Genomic DNA, 25972 nt, shown 5'->3' on the forward strand with positions numbered 1-25972 from the left:
GGTGTGTGATATCAGCACGTGCACGGCGCAAGCCCGTGGCCCATCACGGTCGCATGCTGTGCAGCAGGTAACATTAAAAACTAGTTTTCTTCTTTTTTGAGAGTTTTTAAACCCTCGACCATCGGCGGGTTGAAACTGCTAGAAACTCCAGTAGCAAATATCTGTACTATTTTGTTATAGACGAAGGAAATGAAAACGAGGTGGTAAATATATATTTTTTTAATAAATAAAAGGATAAACAAATAAATAAATAAATAGCCTACATGTAAAATAAATCAAGTTATAAAAGTTATAAATCAATACATGCACATCATTAATAAGCTAAACATTTACTCATTTAACCACCTTCAAATCGTTTGGTTTCAGTATTAGTGTGCCAACAAAACTGTGGCTGTTGTTTTGCTGTTGCCTTGCTTATTTTGCTGGGAGACATTCTCATCCTGTCCAGCTGTATTGGGCTGGATGTGTTCAACAACAAAACAAAAAATGATAGATGACGAAGTAAAAAGAAAACGCGTTAAACGTGACCCTTGGCTTGGTGGTGGATAGCCTACTACTAAGTAAAACTCATGGATACTGTGTGCTCCAGCGCTTTTCGCCGCAGGGAGGCGATGCTCGTCCCTCTCCAGACGTCATTTTCCGGGGAGCTACACAGCTGGGGAGAGCTCGTCACGTTGGTGGGACCGGACAGGGAGGCCGGGACCATCCCGGGGAACGGGTTCTGGTAGAGGTGAGACTGGAGCCCGGATCCGTTCGACGACATGTTGGATAGCCCCATGGAGTTGGGCGGCGGGCCGGACAGGCTGCACTGGGACAAGGACTGCGCCATGGCATGCTGGTGCTGGCGACCCAGGGCTGGAGGGAGCTGTAGCTGAGAGACGCCTGGCATCCCTGCCGTGGCCCAGCGGGTGTCGTTGGCGTGGAAGGAGCACAGGCTATCGCCCATGGCCGCGGCGGCGGCCGCAGCAGAGTTGAACTGGCTGTGCAGGCCGTGGTGGGTGGGCAGCAGCGTTCCCGGAGCGCGGAAAACGTTGGTGGTCTTCTTGCGCTTCTTCCACTTGGCGCGTCGGTTCTGGAACCAAACCTGGAGAAGAGAGAGAGGGAGAGGGAGAGAGATGGGTTAGAATCTGGCTACAGTGTCATCAATGTGAGACACAATGAGTAGGCTACTGTACATTTCTGAATACGCTCACTTTTACGCCCATAACACAGATATCTCCATTACAAATCTTCTTTATATCAGCGGATTCCCTGAATAACACTAGATATGATATAACGGATGAAATGACATGCAATAACGAAGGATTTGATAGCTTCCATGACATAACACCAAATCCATGTCCGTAAATGGTCTGTGGCATGCTTGCATTAGTCCATGGATATCATAAAATAAAAATGAGGAGGTGGTCCAGTCAGCTGGAAATATGTGATTGTAACTGTTATGAGGCCTATAGCCCATTATTTTGGTATGAATTTTAAATAGGCTAGCCGAAACCAGTTTATTATATAGAATATTATAAAATAGTCTATAATTAACATTTTAGTCATTTAGCAGACGTTCTTTTACAGAGCGACTTACAGTACCTTTTTCGAACTTTTTCGTACTATCAAACTTAGCTTATATAATTTGCTGCATAACATGGATATAAACACTGACTATTAGCCTACACAAAACAGCAATAATATTAGTATTTCAGAAATAAAGGCGTTAACGTGACCCATGCCTCAGTTGTAAATGGTACAACCAGTGTTTATTCTGCGGGTCCTTGAGAGACTTTCTATATAGATCTCATAGTAGGCCTAACCCGGTTAACGCCGATGATTAATGTGAAGATTTGGTTGAAAAACTGGGCCGTAGTATTAAGAGGCCCAATCTCAGTCTATCCCCCAGAGCAGCCAGCCATGAAATCAGGCCTCAAATGCATTACACTTCAAAGGAAAGAAAATGCAATTTCTCATTCTGTTTAAAAGACAGAGTACACGTTCAGCGCTTCCGCCATTAAGACTTGAAACTCTGACAGGCCCATTTCACAAGAGAACAGCACAAGCTGCATGCGCCTTCTCATTCGAAACATCCCAGATGTAGGCTATTCTTACCCACTGGCTTCATATTATTGTTATCATTGGCTATAGGCTTTATAAAGGGCTCGTCATTTCGCTAATTCTTATTTTATGTAAATTATATATTGAAACCAAATTCATCGGTGAATAATAATGATTACCGCAGTTACTGTTTCACATGTGAACGACTCCTCTGAATTTTTCATTGCTGGTTAATAAACCCTCATCGCAATAAATAATTCAGAAATTGGTTAATAATAATGGATTTGGTTTCATTGCACTATCATCGTGAGAAGGTCTACGTGGTAATGAACGACGATGCATCAGAGAACGACCCAAACCAACTGCAATGTCGAGCTATTACTGAATTAATCTCGTGAGCTATTTTGACAACTGAGCCATATGGAATGTAAAGGGAACAAAATAAACCATTAGGGCCTACCATTGGTCATGTTGTTTGAAATAGGCCCAGCTATCACCTAATATCGATATAGAAGTAATTATGTTGTAAAAAATAGTTTAATTGTGAGGGTATAATAAAGCTAAAATCATCATTCCATGTTCATTACGCATGAGAACGCACGAATATAGGCCCACTCCAATAGGAAAACTTAACAAAACGTTATTAGATTTTAAGGACCAAAGTCATTGCCTAATAAAATAGCCTACGTCTTGTATCATTTCATCTGGCCCATTGAGAGTTTTATGTGTGGCTCATTGCATATGTACATTATCATTTGTGTAGCTTACCGTGCATAATAATTCAGTCAAATGTATGCATGAAAAATGTAATGTTGCTTTTTATACAGTGAGTAGGAATAAATACACTCATATTTAGGCAATTTTTATTTTCATGAATTATATCGGCTTCCTAGGTCTACATTAAGATGTCCTTAATATTTCCACGTACAATCTGTAATTGTCAGATATTATGTAGACTTACACTCATGGAATTTAAATTATACTAACTATCCAAGTCGATTTATTAATGCAACTTTGTAGGCATGGGTTGCACGTTTCGTCCCAATCTTGTTTTGAACATTAGTTTTAAGGCTGATGCCCAGCTGAGCGTTCTACTCAATGCAGTCTCAATGGGTGCTGATGAAGATTTCGTCTAAAGTGCATAACTGTGGCTGGGAAACACGATTACATTTTTAAAGGATTAGTAGGACAAGTCATCATTGTGATGTCTCCAGATTGACTTTAGATGCAGTATAACGCTAGCTAGCTAATGTTAATGGGAGAGCAAATAAATTTTAGCTAGCTAACGTTAGCATTGCTAGATATTTCTGACGAACTTTAGAGAGATGACAATGTTGCCATGAGCTAGCAAAGTAAATTTAACGACATTATAATGATGGCAAAGTTGTTTTCTACTAATTATTTGTCTACGTTAGCAATGTCATCTTATTTCCAGGCCACTATAGCGTAAATTTGACGAAACAGCCACTAGCCCCTGCTCAGAAAGACAGCATTAGGCCTAACCATCAGTCAGACATCAATATTCTGCGGCATCTGTAGAACGTTGATAACAATAGCAACGACGCAACAAGGTAAAAGCTGTTTTAATCTCTATTTTTATTTTTATTAGTTGCGTCCGTTCGTTTCTGGACAATTTTATCTCATAACATCCTGGTTTTGTCAGCTCTGTCTTGAATAACATCATTTTGGGACACGTTTCTTGCATCTGGTTTCAAGCAAATCGCTGTAGAACGTTATTATCCGGGCTCTTGAGCGTTATTTTCAGAACCATGGACAGCTCGCGCGCCCAGTGCAGTTTTTGTCAGGGATTTAGGTTAGTCTAGCCTACATTTTGTATTTCCTGATACGTTTAACAACAAAAACAAGGCCCTCACAAAATACAATCGAGGTTTAGGTGTAAGCTATTATTATTTTTGACACAAGGAAATAAAAGACGGTTGCCTCGAGGAACACAAAGCGTGGCCTATAGGCTATACTCCTATAGTATATCGCTATAAGATTAAACTTCGTTTTAGCTCCAAGGGAATAGCCTATTAGTGGCAAATAGTTTCGGTTATTATACATTTCTAGTGGCCAAATTTTTTACCCAGAATCAAGAAATTGTAATTCCTTCAATAGTCAACACTTCATCTTCTTTAGATGCAAGCTACTTAGCCTATATTATATTGGAACTTCTGTGAGAACAGCTGTGAGTTGGATATTTTCACAGAGTGGTAATTTAGACTGTAATGAAGGTTTACTTTGCAATTAGCCGTGGTGCCTAGTTACTTGAGGAAATATTGTTATTGTGTACGTGAAGTGAAATAATAATACCCACTGACGGTTAATATTTACATTATTTTGTTGGGTTAAGAGGGCAAATTACATACACATTTCATCACATAATTTCCCGCAGTATTAGTACACTACTCTTACAGTGTTATTATAGGCTACTTGCTTCAAAATCATTTGCTATGAGACATACATTTCCCAATCCATATCACAAACAAACCTGCACGCGAGATTCCGTTACCTGAACGCGAGATTCCGTTAGGCCGATCCGTAGGGCCAGTTCCTCCCTCATGAAGATATCTGGGTAGTGCGTTTTGGCGAAGCTGCGCTCCAGTTCGTTAAGTTGTGCCGGGGTGAACCGGGTCCGGTGTCGCTTCTGTTTCTGACTCTGACTTCCTCCGGACTGGCTGGAGTTATTCTGCTGCTGCTTGTCCTGTTGCTCTTTACTGTTGGCCTGCACGCCGGAAGGGTTGGATCCCCCATTGTTGATATCGTCTCCAGGGAGCATGGTGGTCCCCTCCACGGTGTCTGGCCCCGGGGCTAGCTCGCCGGAGTGGCCGGGGTCAGGTCCCACTCCACCGCCTAGCCTGCACTTCAGAGCCTCCCTGTGACCCAGAAGCTCTGCCGCGGCATCCTTCATCCCTGGATAGACAACACCCGGTCAGAATTTAAAGGCAATGTTACATCTATTTTGTATAGGCTAATGCAATACCCTGTGTTATAGAAAAAATGTAAATTAGTACGATATATTTTTTAAATACATTGTTTAGTTAGTGTATCGAAAGTGACACTTTTATGAAGCTAACGAAGTCTGGCAAGGGAAGAATAGTTTGTCATGCATGCAGAGAATTGGTTGAACATTTTGTTATTTTACAAAATGCTCTCTAAAAACATGGTGAAACCATCGAAGTGGACATTAGATTATGGACAAAACCAGACACTAAATGTCCTTTAAACAAGCACATAACTATCATAGGCTACAACGTTTAATCTAGGCTACTCCTTAATTCCATTTGATCACATCAATAATTTAGAAAACGGTTAAATCAAATTACGCAGTAATATAATAATAATTACTTTTCCAATGAATTAGCTCACTTAAATGACATTAAGATACAATAAGAAACAAATTGTCAATTTTCTCTGTTTGATTTAGATTAGAAGTGCCTCCAGCTTACAGTAGAGTTGAAGACCGGAGTTTGGCGACGATAACTCACCGAGGCGAGCATCCAGGAGGTCGGCGTGCGAAAGCATTGCGCACCGCTCCAGTGCGAAATGCTATTTCAAAAAAATCTCTATGACTTTAACCTGTTTAAAATATATATATAGCCTAAATAAAAGCAAATTCTGTTTGTGGTTAAAAAAGGAGGTTCCTTGCATTATAATGTCCTTTAGAGAAACGGGGAGGCGCCTAACAACCCAATGAACCCATGAGCTTCTTTAAAGGAGAGCCAATCAGATTTGAAGCTCGAGATATGTCAGCCACCTCGAGACCCCAGAGCAGCCAGCCACTCAAATTCTCCAATCCAGCCAAATTCACAAGTTCATTTCTCCTCATTTCTGTAATTGGCTTTGATTTCAACTCCAAATGATATCAAATAAAATCACCTGATTTAATATCTGTGAAAGCTTCGACCCATTTGATAAACTGGATCAGCGCAGTATTTGTTTAATTGTGCGTGCTGTTGCTGCCTCTCTCTATAATGGATGAGCCCCAGGTTTGAACAACGACCGATTTACCCAAGTTAACAGCCTCTGTGGTACATAAACATATTAGACTCGTTTCTGGCGTGTGAATGACACAACATATTTCCTACACAAATAACTGCCTCGAATTAGGTTAAGCATACAAAGTCCGAGTATGAAAGCTCTTAGTGTGCATTTTACACCACATCTTATAACCAAGTCAAGGTTACGTTTATGTCATGTGTCTGTTGATGTGGCTTAATGATTTGTGTTTTAATAGCAAGGTCCTTTGTCATTTTTAAACTGTGAATGGCCGTGGATATTCTTAGTTTCCCCAGACATTTTCGACCTCTTTTATCCAACATGTCCTAGTCAGTCCTGGCTTTTGGAGACGAATTCGACCTCTGCTAATGCCTCTTACTCCCCATTCAGCCAACAACAGTTTAGATTAGCGATATATTTCTAACCAGAGTAATTTTCAACACCATTAAGCTTTTATGAAATTCGTGCCAAATCTATACTATTTTTATTACAATTATTAGAGTAAAATCAGTATAAATTAGAGTTGATTTACTACTGTTTAGGCTCGACTGTCATGCAGTGAGGGACTTATTGTACATGATATGTGAACGAATTAAGTGCATAATTCGGCGGAAAGTGGAAACTGAGTTGTGGCTGAACATGATCTGAGGATGTTTTCCTTTCATAGAGACAGCGGATCTCCCAGAAGGCGTGGATTGCAAACTGTCGCACTAGAACAGACACAATCATGCTTTAAACACTTTGCTGTTGGCCAATTGCTTTTCATGGTATTGATTTTTCATCCAATCTGCCCAAATTAAGCCTACTCATTTCAGTCAGACAAAGCAGGTAGGCTATAAACAGGTATCTAATGTAGTCTATAAATGTACCGCCATTATACCAATTAGCACACTAGGTTCTTGTCACACACCAAGTTCCCAAAATATATAAGGGACACAAAAGAATCCAACAGGCTCCCTACAGCTGTTGGAACGTTTTGTGAAAGCTAGTTCATTTGTTGTGGAGTGAATGGTGCCTTTTTGGAAGTAACACAAAGGATGCGTCCTAGCGTAAACTTGGGGCACTTTGAGGTCCTTTCCCAGCCCATCTCGAGTTGAATTAGCTCGGCTCGTCTTTTATCTAGTGGCAATCTGGTGGGACGACCGACCAGGGAGCGCGAGAGAATCTCGGACACAACGGGGTCACCAGCAATCGCTCACGCGCCACGCAACCACAGGGTAGCTTATTATACCGCGCGTACTGAAAATGAAAAAAGGGAGAAGAGTGGATTCGATTTGGAAAAAAGTGTCTGTTCCTCTGCGTTTTCAAATCCCAAATGTCACAGAACGTGGATTAAAGCGCCGGAGCAGAGAATGTGTGCGTAATTCAAGATGTCCGGGTTCGTGTTGTTCTTTCCCACTTTTTATTTGAGGAACAGACATATTTTATTTGCTATATTCAGCATCACCGAGATTTAAACATATTATCGTTATAATATTATACAATATGTTACCAGTTTATATGTGTCAGTTTAGGCTGTCTTGGGCTGTGCGCTGAAACAATAACGATCATTTAAAATCATTACTTTGTTTGGTCTTCGCTGCTCAGTCAGAACAGCACCATTGCGCGGTGTGATTGATTGCGTGCTTCATTTTACGAGTTTTCAATAGCTCACGGCTTTATGGCTGTACAACAAAAGTGAATGACTCCTCTCCGCGAGCCAGCTCACATTTAACCCGGGAAAACGCCAAGAGGCAGGTGCATTGGCATGGTGCTCCAAGGCATGGGAATAAAACTGCACTTTTAAGGATATATCATGTACAAAAATACACATAGCCTTTATGAAAATGCTTTGTGCAGAAAGTTACCATATATTAAATTCCACGCTCTTTGATGCACCTTGTCTGATCTTTCTACACTGCTGTAAAGGGCAAACGATGGACTTCTTTAGGCGGATGAAGTGATTTTCCCCTTATAAATAGGTTTCAGATTGTTGCCCAGAGACAGAGGAGAAAAACAACAACTAGGCTGAAAACTCATTGGCTCCCTCTAATGCAATTTATTCACCTAGTTTACCTCATACAATACCTACATTTATATATTGAATCTCTGTACGGCAATACCTGCCCCAGAACTAAGCACAGGGATTTTAAGGTTTATTGGCGAAACATGGTGTAAAACAATTTTTTAAATCAAATTCATTTGTGGGAAGAAATGTAACCGTTTCCTGGTGTAACAAAAGGTATATTTTCAGTATAGGTTTACTCCGGTGGAATGTTGCAAGTAGGACTACACTGTGTAACCATAGGCATATCCCCTTTCTATAATAATAATAATAATAATAATAGGCCTAATACAATCAGTCAAAAGCATCAGAAATTGTTTTTAAAATGGTATGTCTCAAATAGGCCTATGCTATTGTTTATTATTAGCCTTTGAGTAAATGTTATAAAATAAAATCACGAGTTCATCACGAACAAATGTAGCAAATAAACAGCAACCTATGCTGCAAAATATTTAAATAATAGACTCGAAAGCCAATAGGCCGACAATACATTTATTTTTGTGCCAACTGTCTATAAGGCAATTCAATATGGTGCCAAAGTGAAACATTATTATTATGATTGTCTTTATTAATGTTGTTATTACTTTATTTACTTTTATTCGAAGGAATCTCGGTGTTAGGCTATGTAAACACCTTTACTATGTATTTCTCTAACGAAATTGTAACCCATAATTTAACACAGCGTGTGTATGTGTGTGTCAGATAAAGGTCCTCATTTCGCTGAATTCAATAGGCTGTAATTAGGGTAAACAACAAGGAGCAAAGCAGTGGCTTCTCTCCCTGGCTGAGATTCCCATAATAAAGCCCACATCAATCTTATCCAGCATAGAAATACAAATAGACAAACAAACCAATTCGCCCCCTGCAAGTTAATGCAGCGCATCTGAGTGGAAAGTAGACATTTTCACGCGCTCTGGAGATGAGGAGTGACTTTTAATAAAACCACAAGAAAAACAAAAGTAATTCTATACGCAGTAGGCCTATTGGAACTGGAGATTTCCAGTGCACCTCTCTCTTTCCACCGGGGGCCTTGGGCATTCGCTCGCGCACGGGTAGTTTCATGCTAGAGACACCGTGTGTTGCCTTTTGCCCGTCACCACCGCCCATGCCCTTCACTCTCCCGCGTGCATTCTCGTCTCGGGTCACCTTGCAGAGCGATAACACCGAGGATGGTTTTTGTTGACTCTTTTTCCTTCTTTTTCTTCTCCTCCTCTCCTCTCCTCCTCTTCATCCAGGGTGAATCTAATTCATCGGGCGTCTGTATTCACTCAATTAGAGAATTCTAAATCGATCTTCCATCTGCAGAAATGCCAGTTTAACAAATTAGATTCTTGTTTCGTGCAGGTGATTTGGTGACAGTCGGGGGATTAGAAGTAATACATTGTTGTCTTTGAGTTCTGGGGAGGAAAGAGGAGCGAGAAAAGAGAGAGGCGCTGTGCTTGCCAGGGCCACATCCATCACGTGCATCGCTTTGCCGCGACATTTGGTCACAAATCCAGGTAGCGCCCGCGGACCGCCACCGCATCTCATGCTTCAATTAGCGCCGCTGCCCTTTGCGCGGACTCGATTAGACCGTGATATATCCGAAATAAATATAATTATGGTTCCAAATAAAATAATCAGCATTGAAGAGCGATTTCCTTAACGAGATGGAGCGGCTGGATGTCACGGAGAGACGCGCGCCTCATTAGCGCATTAATAAGACTTCGGGGTGATCCCGATAATGATCGAAATCTGTAAAATAAGCCAAATGTAACCTTAATTTGTCTGCCCAGTCATGTTTTTTGTCTTGTATTATTAGACTGGCATTTAGGTGTCTTGGGTGCCTTATCCTTGAAAGAGGGTGAACTTACTTAGAGAAAAAATAGGCCATGAGTTTTAACATTTAGAATAAAATTATATTATTCATATCCAAGAATATTAACAGGCTTGACAACCTAATAAATGTTTGTCGGCTTGAAAAAATGTATTGGGCTACATCAAACATCTTCAAGCAGTTTAGGGTTATATAAAGACTTAAATTAAAAAACAAACAAATTAAACTAATGGAATTAAATTAACCTTAAATAGCCTATGTATGAAATGAATGTGTTTCCTCTATTTGGTTGGCCTATCGGTGGGCGGGCTATTTGGCCAATTCCACAGTGGAACATAAAAACTATTATGTTAACCCAAATAAAATCCTGAATTATAGCTTTTTAAATGTCTACATTTGTGGACCAAATAAGCAATGTGAATTTCTGGACAAGCCACAGTGTAACTTGATGCCCAACAACTAGGCATACTGGTCTTTTCGCAGACAGCCGGTCAGATCCACTGTAGGCTATGTCTGGTTAGCAATGACAGTGCTGATGGTATCACTAGGCTGCATGGACTTCGTTGACCAGCGGAGGTCGGTGTCCTGATTCTTACCTCCACAAACAGGCATCATGCCAATTTCGCTCTATCCAATCCCATGACACATACAATAGGACAGATGTTATATGATGATATACAGTTGGATGCAATATGATATGGTGTAGCTAGCTCCTGTCTCTCATTAGGATGTTCTTAGGTCCATCACTTATATTGACTGTTGTTCTCATCTTGATTCTTATGAACAAATAAACATTATACTAGGCTAAATATTGTATCCCATGTAGCTCAGTTGGTAGAGCATGGCGCTTGCAACGGCAGGGTTGTGGGTTCGATTCCCACTGGGGGCAAGTATGAAAAATGTATGCACTCACTAACTGTAAGTCACTCTGGATAAGAGCATCTGCTAAATGATTAAAATGTATCAGTCATCATCAAGAAGAATCTATCTCCATTCAAGACAATTGGAGGAACACTTTTTCTAAATCAATTGATGCAAGACGCAACAGTACTATTGTATAGCTTTAATATGAGTTAAACAATACAATCAGGCTTCATTTTCAGCTGTTTAGTTGAAGAAACCAAGCAAACCCCCATGGTAAGAAAATAAACACGTTTTTATTTGCTGCTTGTGTGAGATTGTACACTCTGGAGAAGGATGTCGAGATCAGACTGTACGTTGTTTTCAAATGTAGAAAAAAAATAATAAAAAAGAGGGAGAGAAAGAGAAAAAGACACTGAACTATTTTGTTTGTCTGCGTTTCCAAACAAGCGCAGATGAATGGAATGGACATTTAAGTAGTGCATTACAGAGTGAGAACATCATCCTTCAAGCTTCACTGAATCCAATACAATCCTGGCCTCTTTGTACTCCTCTGCTTCAGCCAAGTCCTCTTCTGTTTCCTGCAAACACAAGCACATACAGGATATCAATACTAACCCTATCACACACACCTTTAAAATGACCAACCCATCAAATAGCATTACACCAAATCTAACTTATCATCTACAATCAACCCAGTTAACCTAGCCATTAAAAAAATCCACAGTCAATTCACATGGCTATTCACCAAATTATCATACAAAAGCCCTTTTCCTAGCCCATTTTTAATAAAATTAACATTTACATTAACAATCCACATATTGATTTCACAGTGGAACGGTTCTAGTCAGTAAAAAAAAAGTGTATGTGAGAGTGTGTGTGTGTGGGTCACATCTGTGCTAATCGAGTGCTGCTGGGTTCCTATGGTGGCCACCGCAGTGACAGAACTGCTAATGAACTGTAATGAGTGTGTGTGTGTGTGTGTGTGTGTGTGTAGGAAGGGAAGGGGTGAGAGTGGGCTTTGGTAGGAGGTGGAGAGGGACCCTGTCACCCCCCTCCCCTCAGAGGAGTCATCTGTGATTTCCTCTCTCCTCCTCTCCCTTCTGCACGTGTCCCTCAGTGAGGCCACGGCTGCCTGACTCCTGCTCTCTGCTAATTGTGAGGACCCTGAGACATGCATGTGTGTGGAGGTGGGGGGGTGTGTTCCTTTCTCTGGCTTCTTAGATCTGTCACACACACACCTGCATGATCAGCGTGTCACTATAGACAGTCACACACACCTGCATGATCAGCGTGTCACTATAGACAGTCACACACACCTGCATGATCAGCGTGTCACTATAGACAGTCACACACACCTGCATGATCAGCGTGTCACTATAGACAGTCACACACACCTGCATGATCAGCGTGTCACTATAGACAGTCACACACACCTGCATGATCAGCGTGTCACTATAGACAGTCACACACACACACCTGCATGATCAGCGTGTCACTATAGACAGTCACACACACCTGCATGATCAGCGTGTCACTATAGACAGTCACACACACCTGCATGATCAGCGTGTCACTATAGACAGTCACACACACCTGCATGATCAGCGTGTCACTATAGACAGTCACACACACCTGCATGATCAATGTGTCACTATAGACAGTCACACACACCGACATGGAAGTCAAAAATACTAACATCATGGATAAACCTGTAGCAACAACGACAAAGGAGGATTGTCTGCTTCCTCTCAACGTTTCTTCCTTCCTAACAGAGTATACTGGCCACCGGTAAAATAAACATGATTTTTAAAAAACAGCGCAGTGCTTACTAGTATCTGGGACAGGTCTGCGTGTGCTATGGTCAAACGCCTGTGACAGTCTGGAATCATCATCTTGGACTCCTGTAGAACCTCCAACTGAAAGACACAGAGAAAACACAGATTATTAATTAACACCACCATCTTCATCATTACTATCTTCATCATTACCATCATCATCTACACCATTTATAAACATATCAGTTGTGTTAGTTTTTGTTCAAGGGGTCCTCCAAGCAAAAAAAAAAAAAAGTTTATAAAAAAGGTTGAAAAACACGGATTTAGATCGTAATGTATTAAAGGTTGAAAAACACGGATTTAGATCGTAATGTATTAAAGGTTGAAAAACACGGATTTAGATCGTAATGTATTAAAGGTTGAAAAACACGGATTTAGATCGTAATGTATTAAAGGTTGAAAAACACGGATTTAGATCGTAATGTATTAAAGGTTGAAAAACACGGATTTAGATCGTAATGTATTAAAGGTTGAAAAACACGGATTTAGATCGTAATGTATTAAAGGTTGAAAAACAAAGTGTTACAGCTTCAGTAGCACCACTGTGTGGTTCCTAGAAATACAGTGCCTTGCAAAAGTATTCATCCCCCTTTGCGTTTTTCCTATTTTGTTGCATTACAACCTGTCATTTAAGTTGATTTTTATTTGGATTTCATGTAAAAAAATAGTCCAAATTGGTGAAGTGAAAAAAATAACTTGCTTCAAAATTCTACAAAATAAATAACGGAAAAGTTGTGCGTGCATATGTATTCACCCCCTTTGCTATGAAGCCCCTAAATAAGATCTGGTGCAACCAATTACCTTCAGAAGTCACATAATTAGTTAAATAAAGTCCACCTGTGTGCAATCTTAGTGTCACATGATCTGTCACATGATCTCAGTATATACACACCTGTTCTGAAAGGCCCCAGAGTCTGCAACACCCCTAAGCAAGTGGCACCACCAAGCAAGTGGCACCATGAAGACTAAGGAGCTCTCCAAACAGGTCAGGGACAATGTTGTGGAGAAGTACAGATCAGGGTTGGGTTATAAAAAAATATCAGAAACTTTGAACATCCCACGGAGCACCATTAAATATGGCACCACAACAAACCTGCCAAGAGAGGGCCGCCCACCAAAACTCACAGAACAGGCAAGGAGGGCATTAAATCAGAGAGGCAACAAAGAGACCAAAGATAACCCTGAAGTATCTGTCCATAGGACCACTTTAAGCCGTACACTCCACAGAGCTGGGCTTTACGGAAGGGTGGCCAGAAAAAAGCCATTGCTTAAAGAAAAAAATAAGCAAACACGTTTGGTGTTCGCCAAAAGGCATGTGGGAGACTCCCCAAACATATGGAAGAAGGTACTCTGATCAGATGAGACTAAAATTGAGCTTTTTGGCCATCAAGGAAAACACTATGTCTGGCGCAAACCCAACACCTCTCATCACCCCAAGAACACCATCCCTGAAGCATGGTAGTGGCAGCATCATGCTGTGGGGATGTTTTTCCAGGGACTCGGAAACTGGTCAGAATTGAAGGAATAATGGATGGCGCTAAATACAGGGAAATTCTTGAGGGAAACCTTTTTCAGTCTTCCAGAGATTTGAGACTGGGACAGAGGTTCACCTTCCAGCAGGACAATGACCCTAAGCATACTGCTAAAGCAACACTTGAGTGGTTTAAGGGGAAACATTTAAATGTCTTGGAATGGCCTAGTCAAAGCCCAGATCTCAATCCAATTGAGAATCTGTGGTATGACTTAAGGATTGCTGTACACAAGCGGAACCAATCCAACTTGAAGGAGCTGGAACAGTTTTGCCTTGAAGAATGGGCAAAAATCTCAGTGGCTAGATGTGCCAAGCTTATAGAGACATACCCCAAGAGACTTGCAGCTGTAATTGCTGCAAATATGGTTCTACAAAGTATTGACTTTGGGGGGGTGAATAGTTATGCACGCTCAAGTTAGTTTTTTTGTGTCTTATTTCTTGTTTGTCTCACCCCAAAAAATATTTTCCATCTTCAAAGTGGTAGGCATGTTGTGTAAATCAAATGATACAAACCCCCCAAAAATCCATTTTAATTCCAGGTTGTAAGGCAACAAAATAGGAAAAATGCCAATGGGGGTGAATACTTTCGCAAGCCACTGTAGGCTTTGTCTTGGTTTAGTATCCCACATATGCTGTGCTAAGGTTAACATCCCACAACAAGCTCTCTGCCTGCGTGAAAAATGTTATATAGTTATTGATCAGGCAGGGAGTTGGGCAGCAGCAGGGGTCCTCGCCTCGCTCTGCCTCCAGCACACCTGGGTGAGTGGAGAAGACGAGCAGAGAGGTAGCGGCATGAAGATCAGGCATGGAGAGGTATTACTTCGCCTAGGGCAGGTAGCAGCACGGTGATCATGCATGGAGAGGTATTACTACGCCTATGGGGAAGCTAAGTAAGAGCCTGAGATGTCTGGGTCTGAGATACTCTGGAAAGGCAAAGCGAATGGGGAATTCCCCTGACTGGCACCCTAAAGAGAACAGAGGACTCAGCTAACACTGTTAGTCAGACACCTCACACACTGCTAAGCAACTCCAGAGGTGAGGTGGAGAGACACAGGCAGTGATGCACACACATACACGGTGAGTTGGTAGCGGTCATGGAGGTCATGGTGCCCTCCCAGTAACAGTGGAATGATCCCATCAGCAGCAGGATAAAGACGACACTTAGAAGCATTAAAAAATAGATGTCACTAATCCACCCTGCCCTCCTATCCACCCATCCTGCCATTAATTCATCCATCCACCCTGCCCTCCATCCACCCTGCCCTCCTATCCACCCATCCTGCCATTCATTCATCCATCCACCCTGCCCTCCATCCATCCATCCACCCTGCCCTCCTATCCACCCATCCTGCCATTCATTCATCCATCCATCCACATTGCCCTGCATCCATCCAGCCTCCATCCATCCAGATATCCATCCACCCACCCTGCCCTCCACCCTGCCCTCCATCCATCCTGATCTCCATCCATCCATCCATCCTGCCTATTGTGCATGAAAGCATGGCAGATGATCCTCTCCACAAGGTGTAATCCCTAGAATAGCTGAGATGAAAACAAAGGTTGTGAGGTAGGGCACACAGAGGACACAAGCCACCGTGGGTCTTTATCGTCCAACACCCTCTCATTCTAATCTCATCCCCCTCTCATTCTAATCTCATCCCCCTCTCATTCTAATCTCATCCCCCTCTCATTCTAATCTCATCCCCCTCTCATTCTAATCTCATCCCCCTCTCATTCTAATCTCATCCCCCTCTCATTCTAATCTCATCCCCCTCTCATTCTAATCTCATCCTTCTCGTATTCTAATCTAAGCAGGGGATATTATGAAGGGAGAGAAGGAGTGAGAGCGAGGGAGATGAGGAGGATATGGGCCAGCGATCTCCTAGCGGCTGTAAATTACCAGCATGTGTCAGTAATTATCAAACTCCTCCAAAGTTACATAATGTCATTAAATCAGCAAATGACTAAATCGCTAACGACCCCCAACACTAATTCTTCATAATGATACTAAGCTGACCTCATTAAAGTGAATGTAGGGCTACTGTCATTGTCTGTTCTCTACTGTACCATAATTCTATTTGACAATAGGCTTGTTAAATAAAGCACATTATAATGCTTCCACATTTAGCAATGAAGGTGACAAATAACATTTTGACCAAGAAAAACATTCAATGTGATTTAGGCTATAACGCGTCACTTTTAAACCACTTGGTAACACTTTCCATGCAGTTGCTCTTATACATGTATAGTAACAAAGTAACATTGTACAGCATTTTAACATCGTGTAATAAAAATAGCTCTAAAATATGCAACCACAAAGCAATACTAAATTACTATGTAACAACTTAATGCAATGTTGTTACTATAGTTATAACATCGTTACTATACAGCTATAAAAGCAACTTAATGTTGGCCTATGTACGTAAAGTAAGTGTTGGCCTACCTATTTATGCCAAGTATGTGTTGGCCTATGTATGTAAAGTATGTGTTTACAACTGAATGTAAACGCATCCTTAGTTCTCCTGTGTTTTCACCCACCTGTTTCTTGATGACATGCTTGGCCTCGGAGTCGGCCTCTTCGTCGCAGGCATCTGCCTTTAGTCGTTCAATCTTCTCCTCCTGTTGCTTGGTCTCCTTGACGTACATTACCTTCTCCTTCACCAGCCTGGGGCGACAATAACAGACGACAAGACACAGCATAGTTTCATTCAACACAACACACAAAAACAAATCAAAGTTTATGCCTACTAGATTAGTTAAAAACACACAGAAAAACACAAACACCAAAAGCTAAAATATCTCAGGCCCCAAGATGTTATTTATTTAACCAGGTAAGCCAGTTGAGAACAAGTTCTCATTTACAACTGCGACCTGGCCAAGATAAAGCAAAGCAGTGCGATAAAAACAATAATAATAATAAATAATAATAATATGCCATTTAGCAGACGCTTTTATCCAAAGCGACTTACAGTCATGCGTGCATACATTTTTTTTTTTTTTGTGTATGGGTGGTCCCGGGGATCGAACCCACTACCTTGGCGTTACAAGCGCCGTGCTTTACCAGCTGAGCTACAGAGGACCACACAGAGTTACATATGGGGTAAAACAAAACATAAAGTCAAATATATATATATACACAGTGTGTGCAAATGTAGCAAGTTATGGAGGTAAGGCAATAAATAGGCCATAGTGCAAAATAATTACAATTAGTATTAACACTGGAATGATAGATGTGCAAGAGATGATGTGCAAATAGAGATACTGGGGCGCAAATGCAAAATAAATAACAATATGGGGATGAGGTAGTTGAGTGGGCTAATTTCAGAAGGGCTGTGTACCGGTGCAGTGATCGGTAAGGTGCTCTGACAACTGATGCTTAAAGTTAGTGAGGGAGATAAGAGTCTCCAGCTTCAGAGATTTTTGCAGTTCGTTCCAGTCATTGGCAGCAGAAAACTGGAAGGAATGGCGGCCAAAGGAGGTGTTGGCTTTGGGGATGACCAGTGAGATATACCTGCTGGAGCGCATACTACGGGTGGGTGTTGCTATGGTGACCAATGAGCTAAGATAAGGCGGAGATTTGCCTAGCAGTGATTTATAGATGGCCTGGAGCCAGTGGGTTTGGCGACAAATATGTAGTGAGGACCAGCCAACAAGAGCGTACAGGTCACAATGGTGGGTAGTATATGGGGCTTTGGTGACAAAACGGATGGCACTGTGATAGACTACATCCAATTTGCTGAGTAGTGTTGGAGGCTATTTTGTAAATGACATCGCCAAAGTCAAGGATCGGTAGGATAGTCCGTTTTACGAGGGCATGTTTGGCAGCATGAGTGAAGGAGGCTTTGTTGCGAAATAGGAAGCCGATTCTAGATTTCACTTTGGATTGGAGATGCTTAATGTGAGTCTGGAAGGAGAGTTTACAGTCTAACCAGACACCTAGGTATTTGTAGTTGTCCACATACTCTAGGTCAGACCCGTCGAGAGTAGTGATTCTAGTCGGGTGGGCGGGTGCAAGCAGCGTTCGGTTGAAGAGCATGCATTTAGTTTTACTAGTGTTTAAGAGCAGTTGGAGGCTACGGAAGGAGTGTTGTATGGCATTGAAGCTCGTTTGGAGGTTTGTTAACACAGTGTCCAATGAAGGGCCAGATGTATACAAAATGGTGTCGTCTGCGTAGAGGTGGATCTGATTCACCAGCAGCAAGAGCGACATGGGCAAGTTGCAACGGAGGGTGCAGAGCTGGTGGCCGGGGTAGTGGTAGCCAGGTGGAAAGCATAGCCAGCAGTAGCAAAATGCTTGTTGAAATTCTCGATTATTGTAGATTTATCGGTGGTGATAGTGTTTCCTAGCCTCAGTGCAGTGGGCAGCTGGGAGGAGGTGCTCTTATTCTCCATGGACTTTACAGTGTCCCAAAACTTTTTGGAGTTAGTGCTACAGGATGCAAATTTCTGTTTGAAAAAGCTAGCCTTTGCTTTCCTAACTGCTTGTGTATATTGGTTCCTAACTTCCCTGAAAAGTTGATGATGTCAAGGAGGAGGAGATCTCGTTCAACTAACTGTAAGTCGCTCTGGATAAGAGCGTCTGCTAAATGACTAAAATGTAAAATGTAAATGTAAACTAACCACCAAGTAAAATAATAGTAACCTAACCAATATGTCCCATTGTTTCCAGATGTGTACGGTGTAGCTGTCTGTGTGTTGGTTATCTGTGGGTCTACTACAGTACAGTGCCATGCCATCCTTCTCTGCCTGATCACCACGCTTATCTGACAGTCTCTGTTTAACTGCCACATCTAGCAGGACACACACTACATTTTTTACATTTTAGTCATTTAGCAGACGCTCTTATCCAGAGCGACTTACAGTTAGTGAATACATATTTTTTTTATACTGGCCCCCCGTGGGAATTGAACCCACAACCCTGGCGTTGCAAACGCCATGCTCTATCAACTGAGCTACATCCCTGCCGGCCATTCCCTCCCCTACCCTGGACGACGCTGGGCCAATTGTGCGCCGCCCATGAGTCTCCCGGTCGCGGCCGGCTGCGACAGAGCCTGGATTCGAACCAGGATCTCTAGTGGCACAGTTAGCACTGCGATGCAGTGCCTTAGACCACTGCGCCACTCAGGAGTATACACTACTGGCCCTTTCTACGATTAATTGATCATCCATTTAGTTTCTAATTTCTACCAAGTCAGTTGATAAATGGACCACTCTTTCTTGATTGTTAGTGAAAATGGGCTCGAGTACATTGATAAATGTTGATTATTTATCAATTACGGGCCAAATGGAACTAAATCTATTAAATCAATTCAGACCTTGATTGGCATAATGGAGTTTGAAAATATTGCTATTGATAATGATTCCCGACTAATAATATTTTTCCGGCTGCAGCTTTGCTTGTCGGGATGACAAGGTGGGATTCATTTTTCATAAAATCAGCTGCGTGCGTTGGTTCGTGTGCGTGAGCGATCCTTCATTAATCAGGCCCATTACCCAGAAACAACCTCTCCTCAGTGTTACCGTGGCGCCTTGCTTAGCTGAGGAAGCCAACGGCACTCTGTCACATTTTACGTCAATTATCGCTCATTTTAATACGTTTCCATCAAGATGCTGTTTAAACGGGCAGCATATGCAACAACGAACAGCAGAGGAGCCCTCCACCTCTCCTCTGTTCCTCTATCTCAGGCTTTACACCGAATGAAGGATGTCACCTCTGAGGTTATTTAGAAGGAAAGAAGGCAGCAAAGAGGGAGAGGGGAAGAGAGGAAGGAGAGGAAAGGGGGATTGAAATAATTTGAATAAAACTGAAGGACAGTCTAATAAAAATGTCCACCCCCACCACCTCCTCTTTCTCTCATCTAGGCCTGATGTTAATGTTTTATTTCTCTCAGGCTGGGTCTAGGAGGGCTGGCTGTGTGTGTGTGTGTGAATGAGGGGTGGGGTCGTGGCTGGTTTTAAATAGACCTGCCACCCTGGACTTAATGGAAAAGGCATCTCTCTGGAAAATAAGGAAGAAAAGGGAATTAGAGATCCGACACGCATTCGGCCTCCTCCTCCTCCAACAGCACTGTATTTTTGAGCCCCGGCCTAGCCCTATGCCCGAATGACAAAGCCAAATTACTGTTGTCATTTTATTAAGGGCATCCGCCTCGCTAGGGCAGAGAAGAGGCACTGACTGGAATGTACAACGCCACAAAGCCACTGGAACAGGCCTTACTGGGAGAGAGCAGACAGGGAGCTGCTACTAGGGTTTTAATAACACATGAGGAATGAGAGAGAGAGCGAGAGAGGATGGGAGAGAGAAGGTGGGAGAGAGAGAGGACGAGACAGACAGACAGGAAGACATAGTAGGGTACAGAGAGAGCAAAGGCAGTCTGTTCCACCTGACTGTGAACAGCGGCTGCAGGTTTCCTTATCAAGGTCATGCTGGAGGCCACTGAATGGGTAATGGATCTGAATGGGTGCTGAAAGGGTAATGGATCTCTCCTTACTTAATATACCTCAGTAAAATATTAAATTTCTAGGACAGCTGATGATGAATTCAACCTATTCTGAATGGGGAAGGAATGAGAATGGAGCTGTTTTAGAATGTAAAGGAAGCCATTCTAGAATGGAGCTATTTTAGAATGTAAAGGAAGCCATTCTAGAATGGAGCTGTTTTAGAATGTAAAGGAAGCCATTCTAGAATGGAGCTGTTTTAGAATGTAAAAGAAGCCATTCTAGAATGGAGAAGTGTTGGAACCTGCTTTATAAAGCACCACCTCTCATTACACTGGCGGGCCTACAGTTTTCCCACTGCATCAGACACCTTCTCTGTGACATCACCTTCTGAGGGAGAATTCTAAGCCGCTACCGCCATTACCCACAATCATCAGGGAGCCCGTTAGTAATGTGACCCTAATCAAAACAAGATCGATAGCACATTTACACAAAGGGCCAGGGAGAGAGGTAACCGGGGGGGAAAAGCAAGACAGAGAGAAATCCTCTTCATGCTTAGACCTACTTTTCTATTTATGGATTAGCAAATAGACCCATTATGATACCCAGTGCATTATGATGGAATTCTTTCAATTAATAGAAACTACCGAGTAGCATTCAGGAGATTAGCCTGAATGAAAATATCACATTTCTGCAACAGAAAGAAATGGATACTGGAATTAAAAGTATAATAACAGTGATTAGTGAATTAGATCTAATCCTGACTGCTTTTGTGTGTTCAACTGAAAAAACTAACAGATTTTGGTCAGATGTTGGACTGTGGGAATTGAATGCCCTGTCAGGGAAAACATCAGTAATTTGCACCCAGGACCTAATAATTGCACCCAGGACCTAATACTCTGTTTCACGGAATCATGGCTCTCTCTCTATACTGTCCCTGTCCATACCGCCAGCTGGGTTCAAAGTACATCGCGTAGACAGGAATCAAGAACTCTCCGGGAAGAAGAAAGGCGGTGGTATATGTTTCATGATTAACTACTCATGGTGTGATTGTGATATCGTACAGGAAGTCAAGTCCATTTGTTCACCCAACCTAGAATACCTCACAATCAAACGCAGACAGTATTACCTCGCAAGAGACTTCTCATCGGTTATAGTCACAGCTGTGTATATTTCCCCTCGAGCCAATACCACGACGGCCCTCAAGGAACTACACTGGACTTTGTGTAAACTGGAAACCACATATCCTGAGGCCGCATTTATTGTAGCTGGGGATTTTAACAAAGCAAATTTGAGGAAAACGCTAACAAAGTTCTATCAACACATTGCCTGTAGTACTCGCGCATCAAAAACTCTCGACCATTGTTACTCCCCCTTCCGGGATGGCTACAAGGCCCTCCCCCGCCCTCCCTTCAGCAAATCAGATGACGACTCCATCCTGCTCTTCCCTTACTATAGGCAGAAACTCAAACAGGAAGTACCCGTGCTAAGGTCTATTCAATACTGGTCTGACCAATCAGAATACATGCTTCAAGATCGTTTTGATTACGCGGACTGGGATATGTTCCGGGTTGCCTCTGAGAATAACATTAACGTATACATGGACAAGGTGACGTAGTTCATCAGGAAGTGTATAGGGGATGTTGTTCCCACTGTGAGTATTAAAACCTACCCAAACCAAAAACCGTGGATAGATAGCAGCATTCATGCAAAACTGAAAGCGCGAACCACCGCAAGGTGACTGGGAATATGGTAGAATACAAAAACAGTGTAGTTATTCCCTCCGTAAGGCAATCAAACATGCAAAACGTTAGTACAGAGAAAGTGGAGTCGCAATTCAACGGCTCAGAAACAAGAAGTATGTGGCAGGGTCTACAGACAATCACGGATTACAAAGGGAAACCAGTCACGTGGCGGACACCGACATCTTGCTCCCGGACAAGCTAAACACCTTCTTCGCCCGCTTTGAGGATAACACAGGACTGTGGGCTCTAGTTCTATGTGGCCGACGTGAGTAAGACATTTAAGCGTGTTAACCCTCACAAGGCTGCCGGCCCAGACGGCATCCCTAGCCGCGTCCTCAGAGCATGCACAGACCAGCTGCCTGGAGTGTTTACGGACATATTCAATCTCTCCCTATCCCAGTCTGCTGTCCCCACTTGCTTCAAGATGTCCATCATTGTTCATGTACCCAAGAAAGCAAAGGTAACTGAACTAAATGACTATCGCCCCGTAGCACTCACTTCTGTCATCATGAAGTGCTTTGAGAGGCTAGTTAAGGTTCATATCACCTCTACCTTACCTGACACCCTAGACCCACTTCAATTTGCATACAGTCCCAATAGATCTACAGACGATGCAATTGCCATCGCACTGCCCTATCCCATCTGGACAAGAGGAATACCTATGTAAGAATGCTGTTCATTGACTATAGCTCAGCCTTCAACACCATAGTACCCTCCAAGCTCATCATTAAGCTCGGGGCCCTGGGTATGAACCCTGCTCTGTGCAACTGGGTCCTGGACTTCCTGACCGGCCGCCCCCAGTTGGTGAAGGTAGGAAACAACACCTCTACTACGCTGATCATCATCAACACAGGGGCCCCACAAGGGTACGTGCTCAGCCCCCTTCTGTAATCCCTGTTCACCCATGACTGCGTGGCCACGCACGCCTCCAACTCAATCATAATGTTTACAGACGACACAACAGTAGAAGGCCTGATTACCAACAATGATGAGACAGCCTACAGGGAGGAGGTGAGGGCCCTGGCGGAGTGGTGCCAGGAAAATAAACTCTCCCTCAACGTCAACAAAACGAAGGACTTCAGGAGACAGCAGAGGGAGCATGCCCCTATCCACATCGACGGGACCATAGAGGAGAAGGTGAAAAAGCTTCAAGTTCCTCGGAGTACACATCACTGACAATCTGAAATGGTCCACCCACACAGACAGTGTGGTTCAGGAGGCTGAAGACATGTGGCTTGGTCCCTAAGACCCTCACAAACTTTTACAGATGCACAATTGAGAGCATCCTGTCGGGCTGTATCACCGCCCACAACCGCAGGGCTCTCCAGAGGGTGGTGCGGTCTGCCCAACGCATCACCAGGGGCACACTGCCTGCCCTCCAGGACACCTACAGCATCCGATGTCACAGGAAGGCCAAAAAGATAATCATAGACATCAACCACCCAAGCCACGGCATGTTCACCCTGCTATTATCCAGAAGGCGAGGTCAGTACAGGTCCATCAAAGCTGAAACCAAGAGACTGAAAAACAGCTTCTATCTCAAGGCCATGAGACTGTTAAATAGCCATCACTAGCCGGCTACCACCCAGTTACTCAACCCTGCACCTTAGAGGCTGCTGCCCTATGTACATAGACATCGAATCACTGGTCAGTTTAATAATGGAACACTAGTCACTTTAAAAATGTTTAGATAATGCTTTACTAATTTCATATGTATATACTGTATTTTATTCAATGCCACTCCGACATTGCTCATCCTAATATTTATATATTTCTTAATTCCATTCTTTTACTTTTAGATGTGTGTGTATTGTTGTGAATTGTTAGATACTACTGCATTGTTGGAGCTAGGAACACAAGCATTTCGCTACACCCGCAATAACATCTGCTAAATGTTTGTATGTGACCAATACAAATCAAATCAAATTTTATTGGCCACATGCGCCGAATACAACAGGTGCAGACATTAGTGAAATGCTTACTTACAGCCCTTAACCAACAGTGCATTTATTTTTAATAAAAAAGTATATAATGTATTTTATTTGTGCAACTCTGAGCTAAAACCCTGATTGCCTTTTCAACAAAAAGAGGCTGGCTCAGCTGAGAATGAGTTTGCAGAAAATTAGTTTCAGTGCATCAAATGCCTGCATTTAGGCCTGTTTAAATTTTTTAAATTTTAGTCATTTAGCAGACGCTCTTATCCAGAGCGACTTACAGTTAGTGAGTACATACATTTTCATACTGCCCCCCCCCCGTAGGAAACGAACCCACAACCCTGGCGTTGCAAGCGCCATGCTCTACCAACTGAGCTACAGGGGACTACAATTGCACAGTCACTGATCATTAACAGCCCTATAGCAACATTCACACGAAAACTTAACTACAAAGCCTGATCTATATGGCTCTGATGAGTGCATTGCTTGCACCAAAGGCAGAGCTGACAAGAGAAAACAGTGGTAGCCGTACTATCCATCCATCCATCCATCCAGCTAGCTAGCTAGCTAGCTAGTATAAAAGGCCAGATAGCCTCTGCTTATTGCGCACCTGCCAAGTGAATGCAAAGCATGTTGTATGTTAGCTTGTATGCTAGCAGTTAACAGTTACAGGCAACACAACAGGGATGACTTGCTAACATTAGCACAAGCGCACTTGTTATAAATGGTTTAACACGTTCTATAAAATGCAAAAATGTCACTCAACAACATACAATTTAGATTAATCAAATATGTTAGGAAGTACAGGTTATTGTGTCGTTACTGCCTTATTTTGACTTAAAATTCACGCACCTCCCTAAAGCACCGGTGCATAGTTAAATCTATACTGGCGAAGTGCTCTCGACGCACAGTCTGACTTCTGTCTCGAGCCGAAGTAGGTATCCGCGGCCTTGTGGGTATAGCATGGGTGTAGCAGGTTAGCCAGTTAGCCTGATATATTTTAAAGATTGTATTAAGTAAAAACTGCACTTACCGCTTAACAACGCCAGTCTTGATTTTAATCTGTCGTATTCTTGGATCTGCCATGTTAACTGATACTCTCAAACGAAACAATAAATGACTAGTTTACGAAAAACGGTGAAACTGCTGATATCCAACACAGTACAGCAATATCACGAGATCCTGGGCAGACTGCTGTGAGTGGTCATGCGCACTGTGTGCTGCTGGAGAGGAGGAGAGCACGTGACAGAGTCTTTGCGCACATTTTCTTCTTATTATTATTTGTGTGGCTTTCCGGCAGACTAGACGTTGTGTTGCGTATGGCTGCCTTTCGCAGGTCGGAATGAGGGTTGCAAATTGTGTTCACAAACAACAAAGGTCAAAGGGGAACGAAAAAATCTTAAATTGCAGCACCATCTTACCCTGCACCTATACACTATCCCCAAAAACCCACTACCCCATCCCACTACTTTGGCCCTAAACGATCCTAAACCAGGCCGTTGGCCTGTGAGGATGGAACCACTTCTCTCAAAACTTCCTGTAGATCTTCTGCACTAAAATCTTCACACTCATATATGTATCTGCTGCTGCAACTACCACATCTATCTTTTGTTATTTCCGCTCCATCAGCGCAGTTGATCACCATGGCTATAAATGCAAGAAAGTGCTTTCACTATTCCAACTGTACACTCCCTCAGACTATGCCCTCCTGCACATTTCTCAC

General features: G+C 42.6%; 2 protein-coding genes across 5 annotated transcripts in view; both read right to left on the reverse strand.

The window, feature by feature from the left end:
* LOC121582642 (homeobox protein orthopedia B-like) overlaps nt 1-5683 on the reverse strand; it is a 6078-nt gene extending 395 nt beyond the window's left edge. The window contains exons 1-3 of one of the 4 annotated variants that reach the window (XM_041898603.2): nt 5532-5683; nt 4535-4956; nt 1-1084 (exon numbers count right to left, since the gene is read on the reverse strand). The exon at nt 1-1084 is cut by the window's left edge and continues 395 nt beyond it. In XM_041898603.2, the coding sequence (XP_041754537.1) occupies nt 557-1084; nt 4535-4956; nt 5532-5568 (987 nt within the window). In that variant the 5' untranslated portion in view covers nt 5569-5683 and the 3' untranslated portion in view covers nt 1-556. Of the gene's footprint in view, nt 1085-4534; nt 4957-5492 lie in introns of all 4 variants that reach the window. The other 3 variants (XM_041898601.2, XM_041898604.2, XM_041898602.2) reach the window with 3 other exon arrangements.
* A 5267-nt stretch (nt 5684-10950) lies between these two features.
* tbca (tubulin cofactor a) lies at nt 10951-25466 on the reverse strand. The gene is made up of 4 exons (XM_041898605.1): nt 25283-25466; nt 16671-16797; nt 12596-12682; nt 10951-11344 (listed from the first exon to the last, which is right to left on the reverse strand). The coding sequence occupies exons 1-4, from the start codon at nt 25333-25335 to the stop codon at nt 11264-11266; spliced, it is 348 nt and encodes a 115-aa protein (XP_041754539.1). The 5' UTR covers nt 25336-25466; the 3' UTR covers nt 10951-11263.
* Nucleotides 25467-25972: the final 506 nt, after the last annotated feature.

This window comes from Coregonus clupeaformis, chromosome 15 (genome assembly GCF_020615455.1).
Source record: "Coregonus clupeaformis isolate EN_2021a chromosome 15, ASM2061545v1, whole genome shotgun sequence".
Classification (NCBI taxonomy): Eukaryota; Metazoa; Chordata; class Actinopteri; order Salmoniformes; family Salmonidae; genus Coregonus; species Coregonus clupeaformis.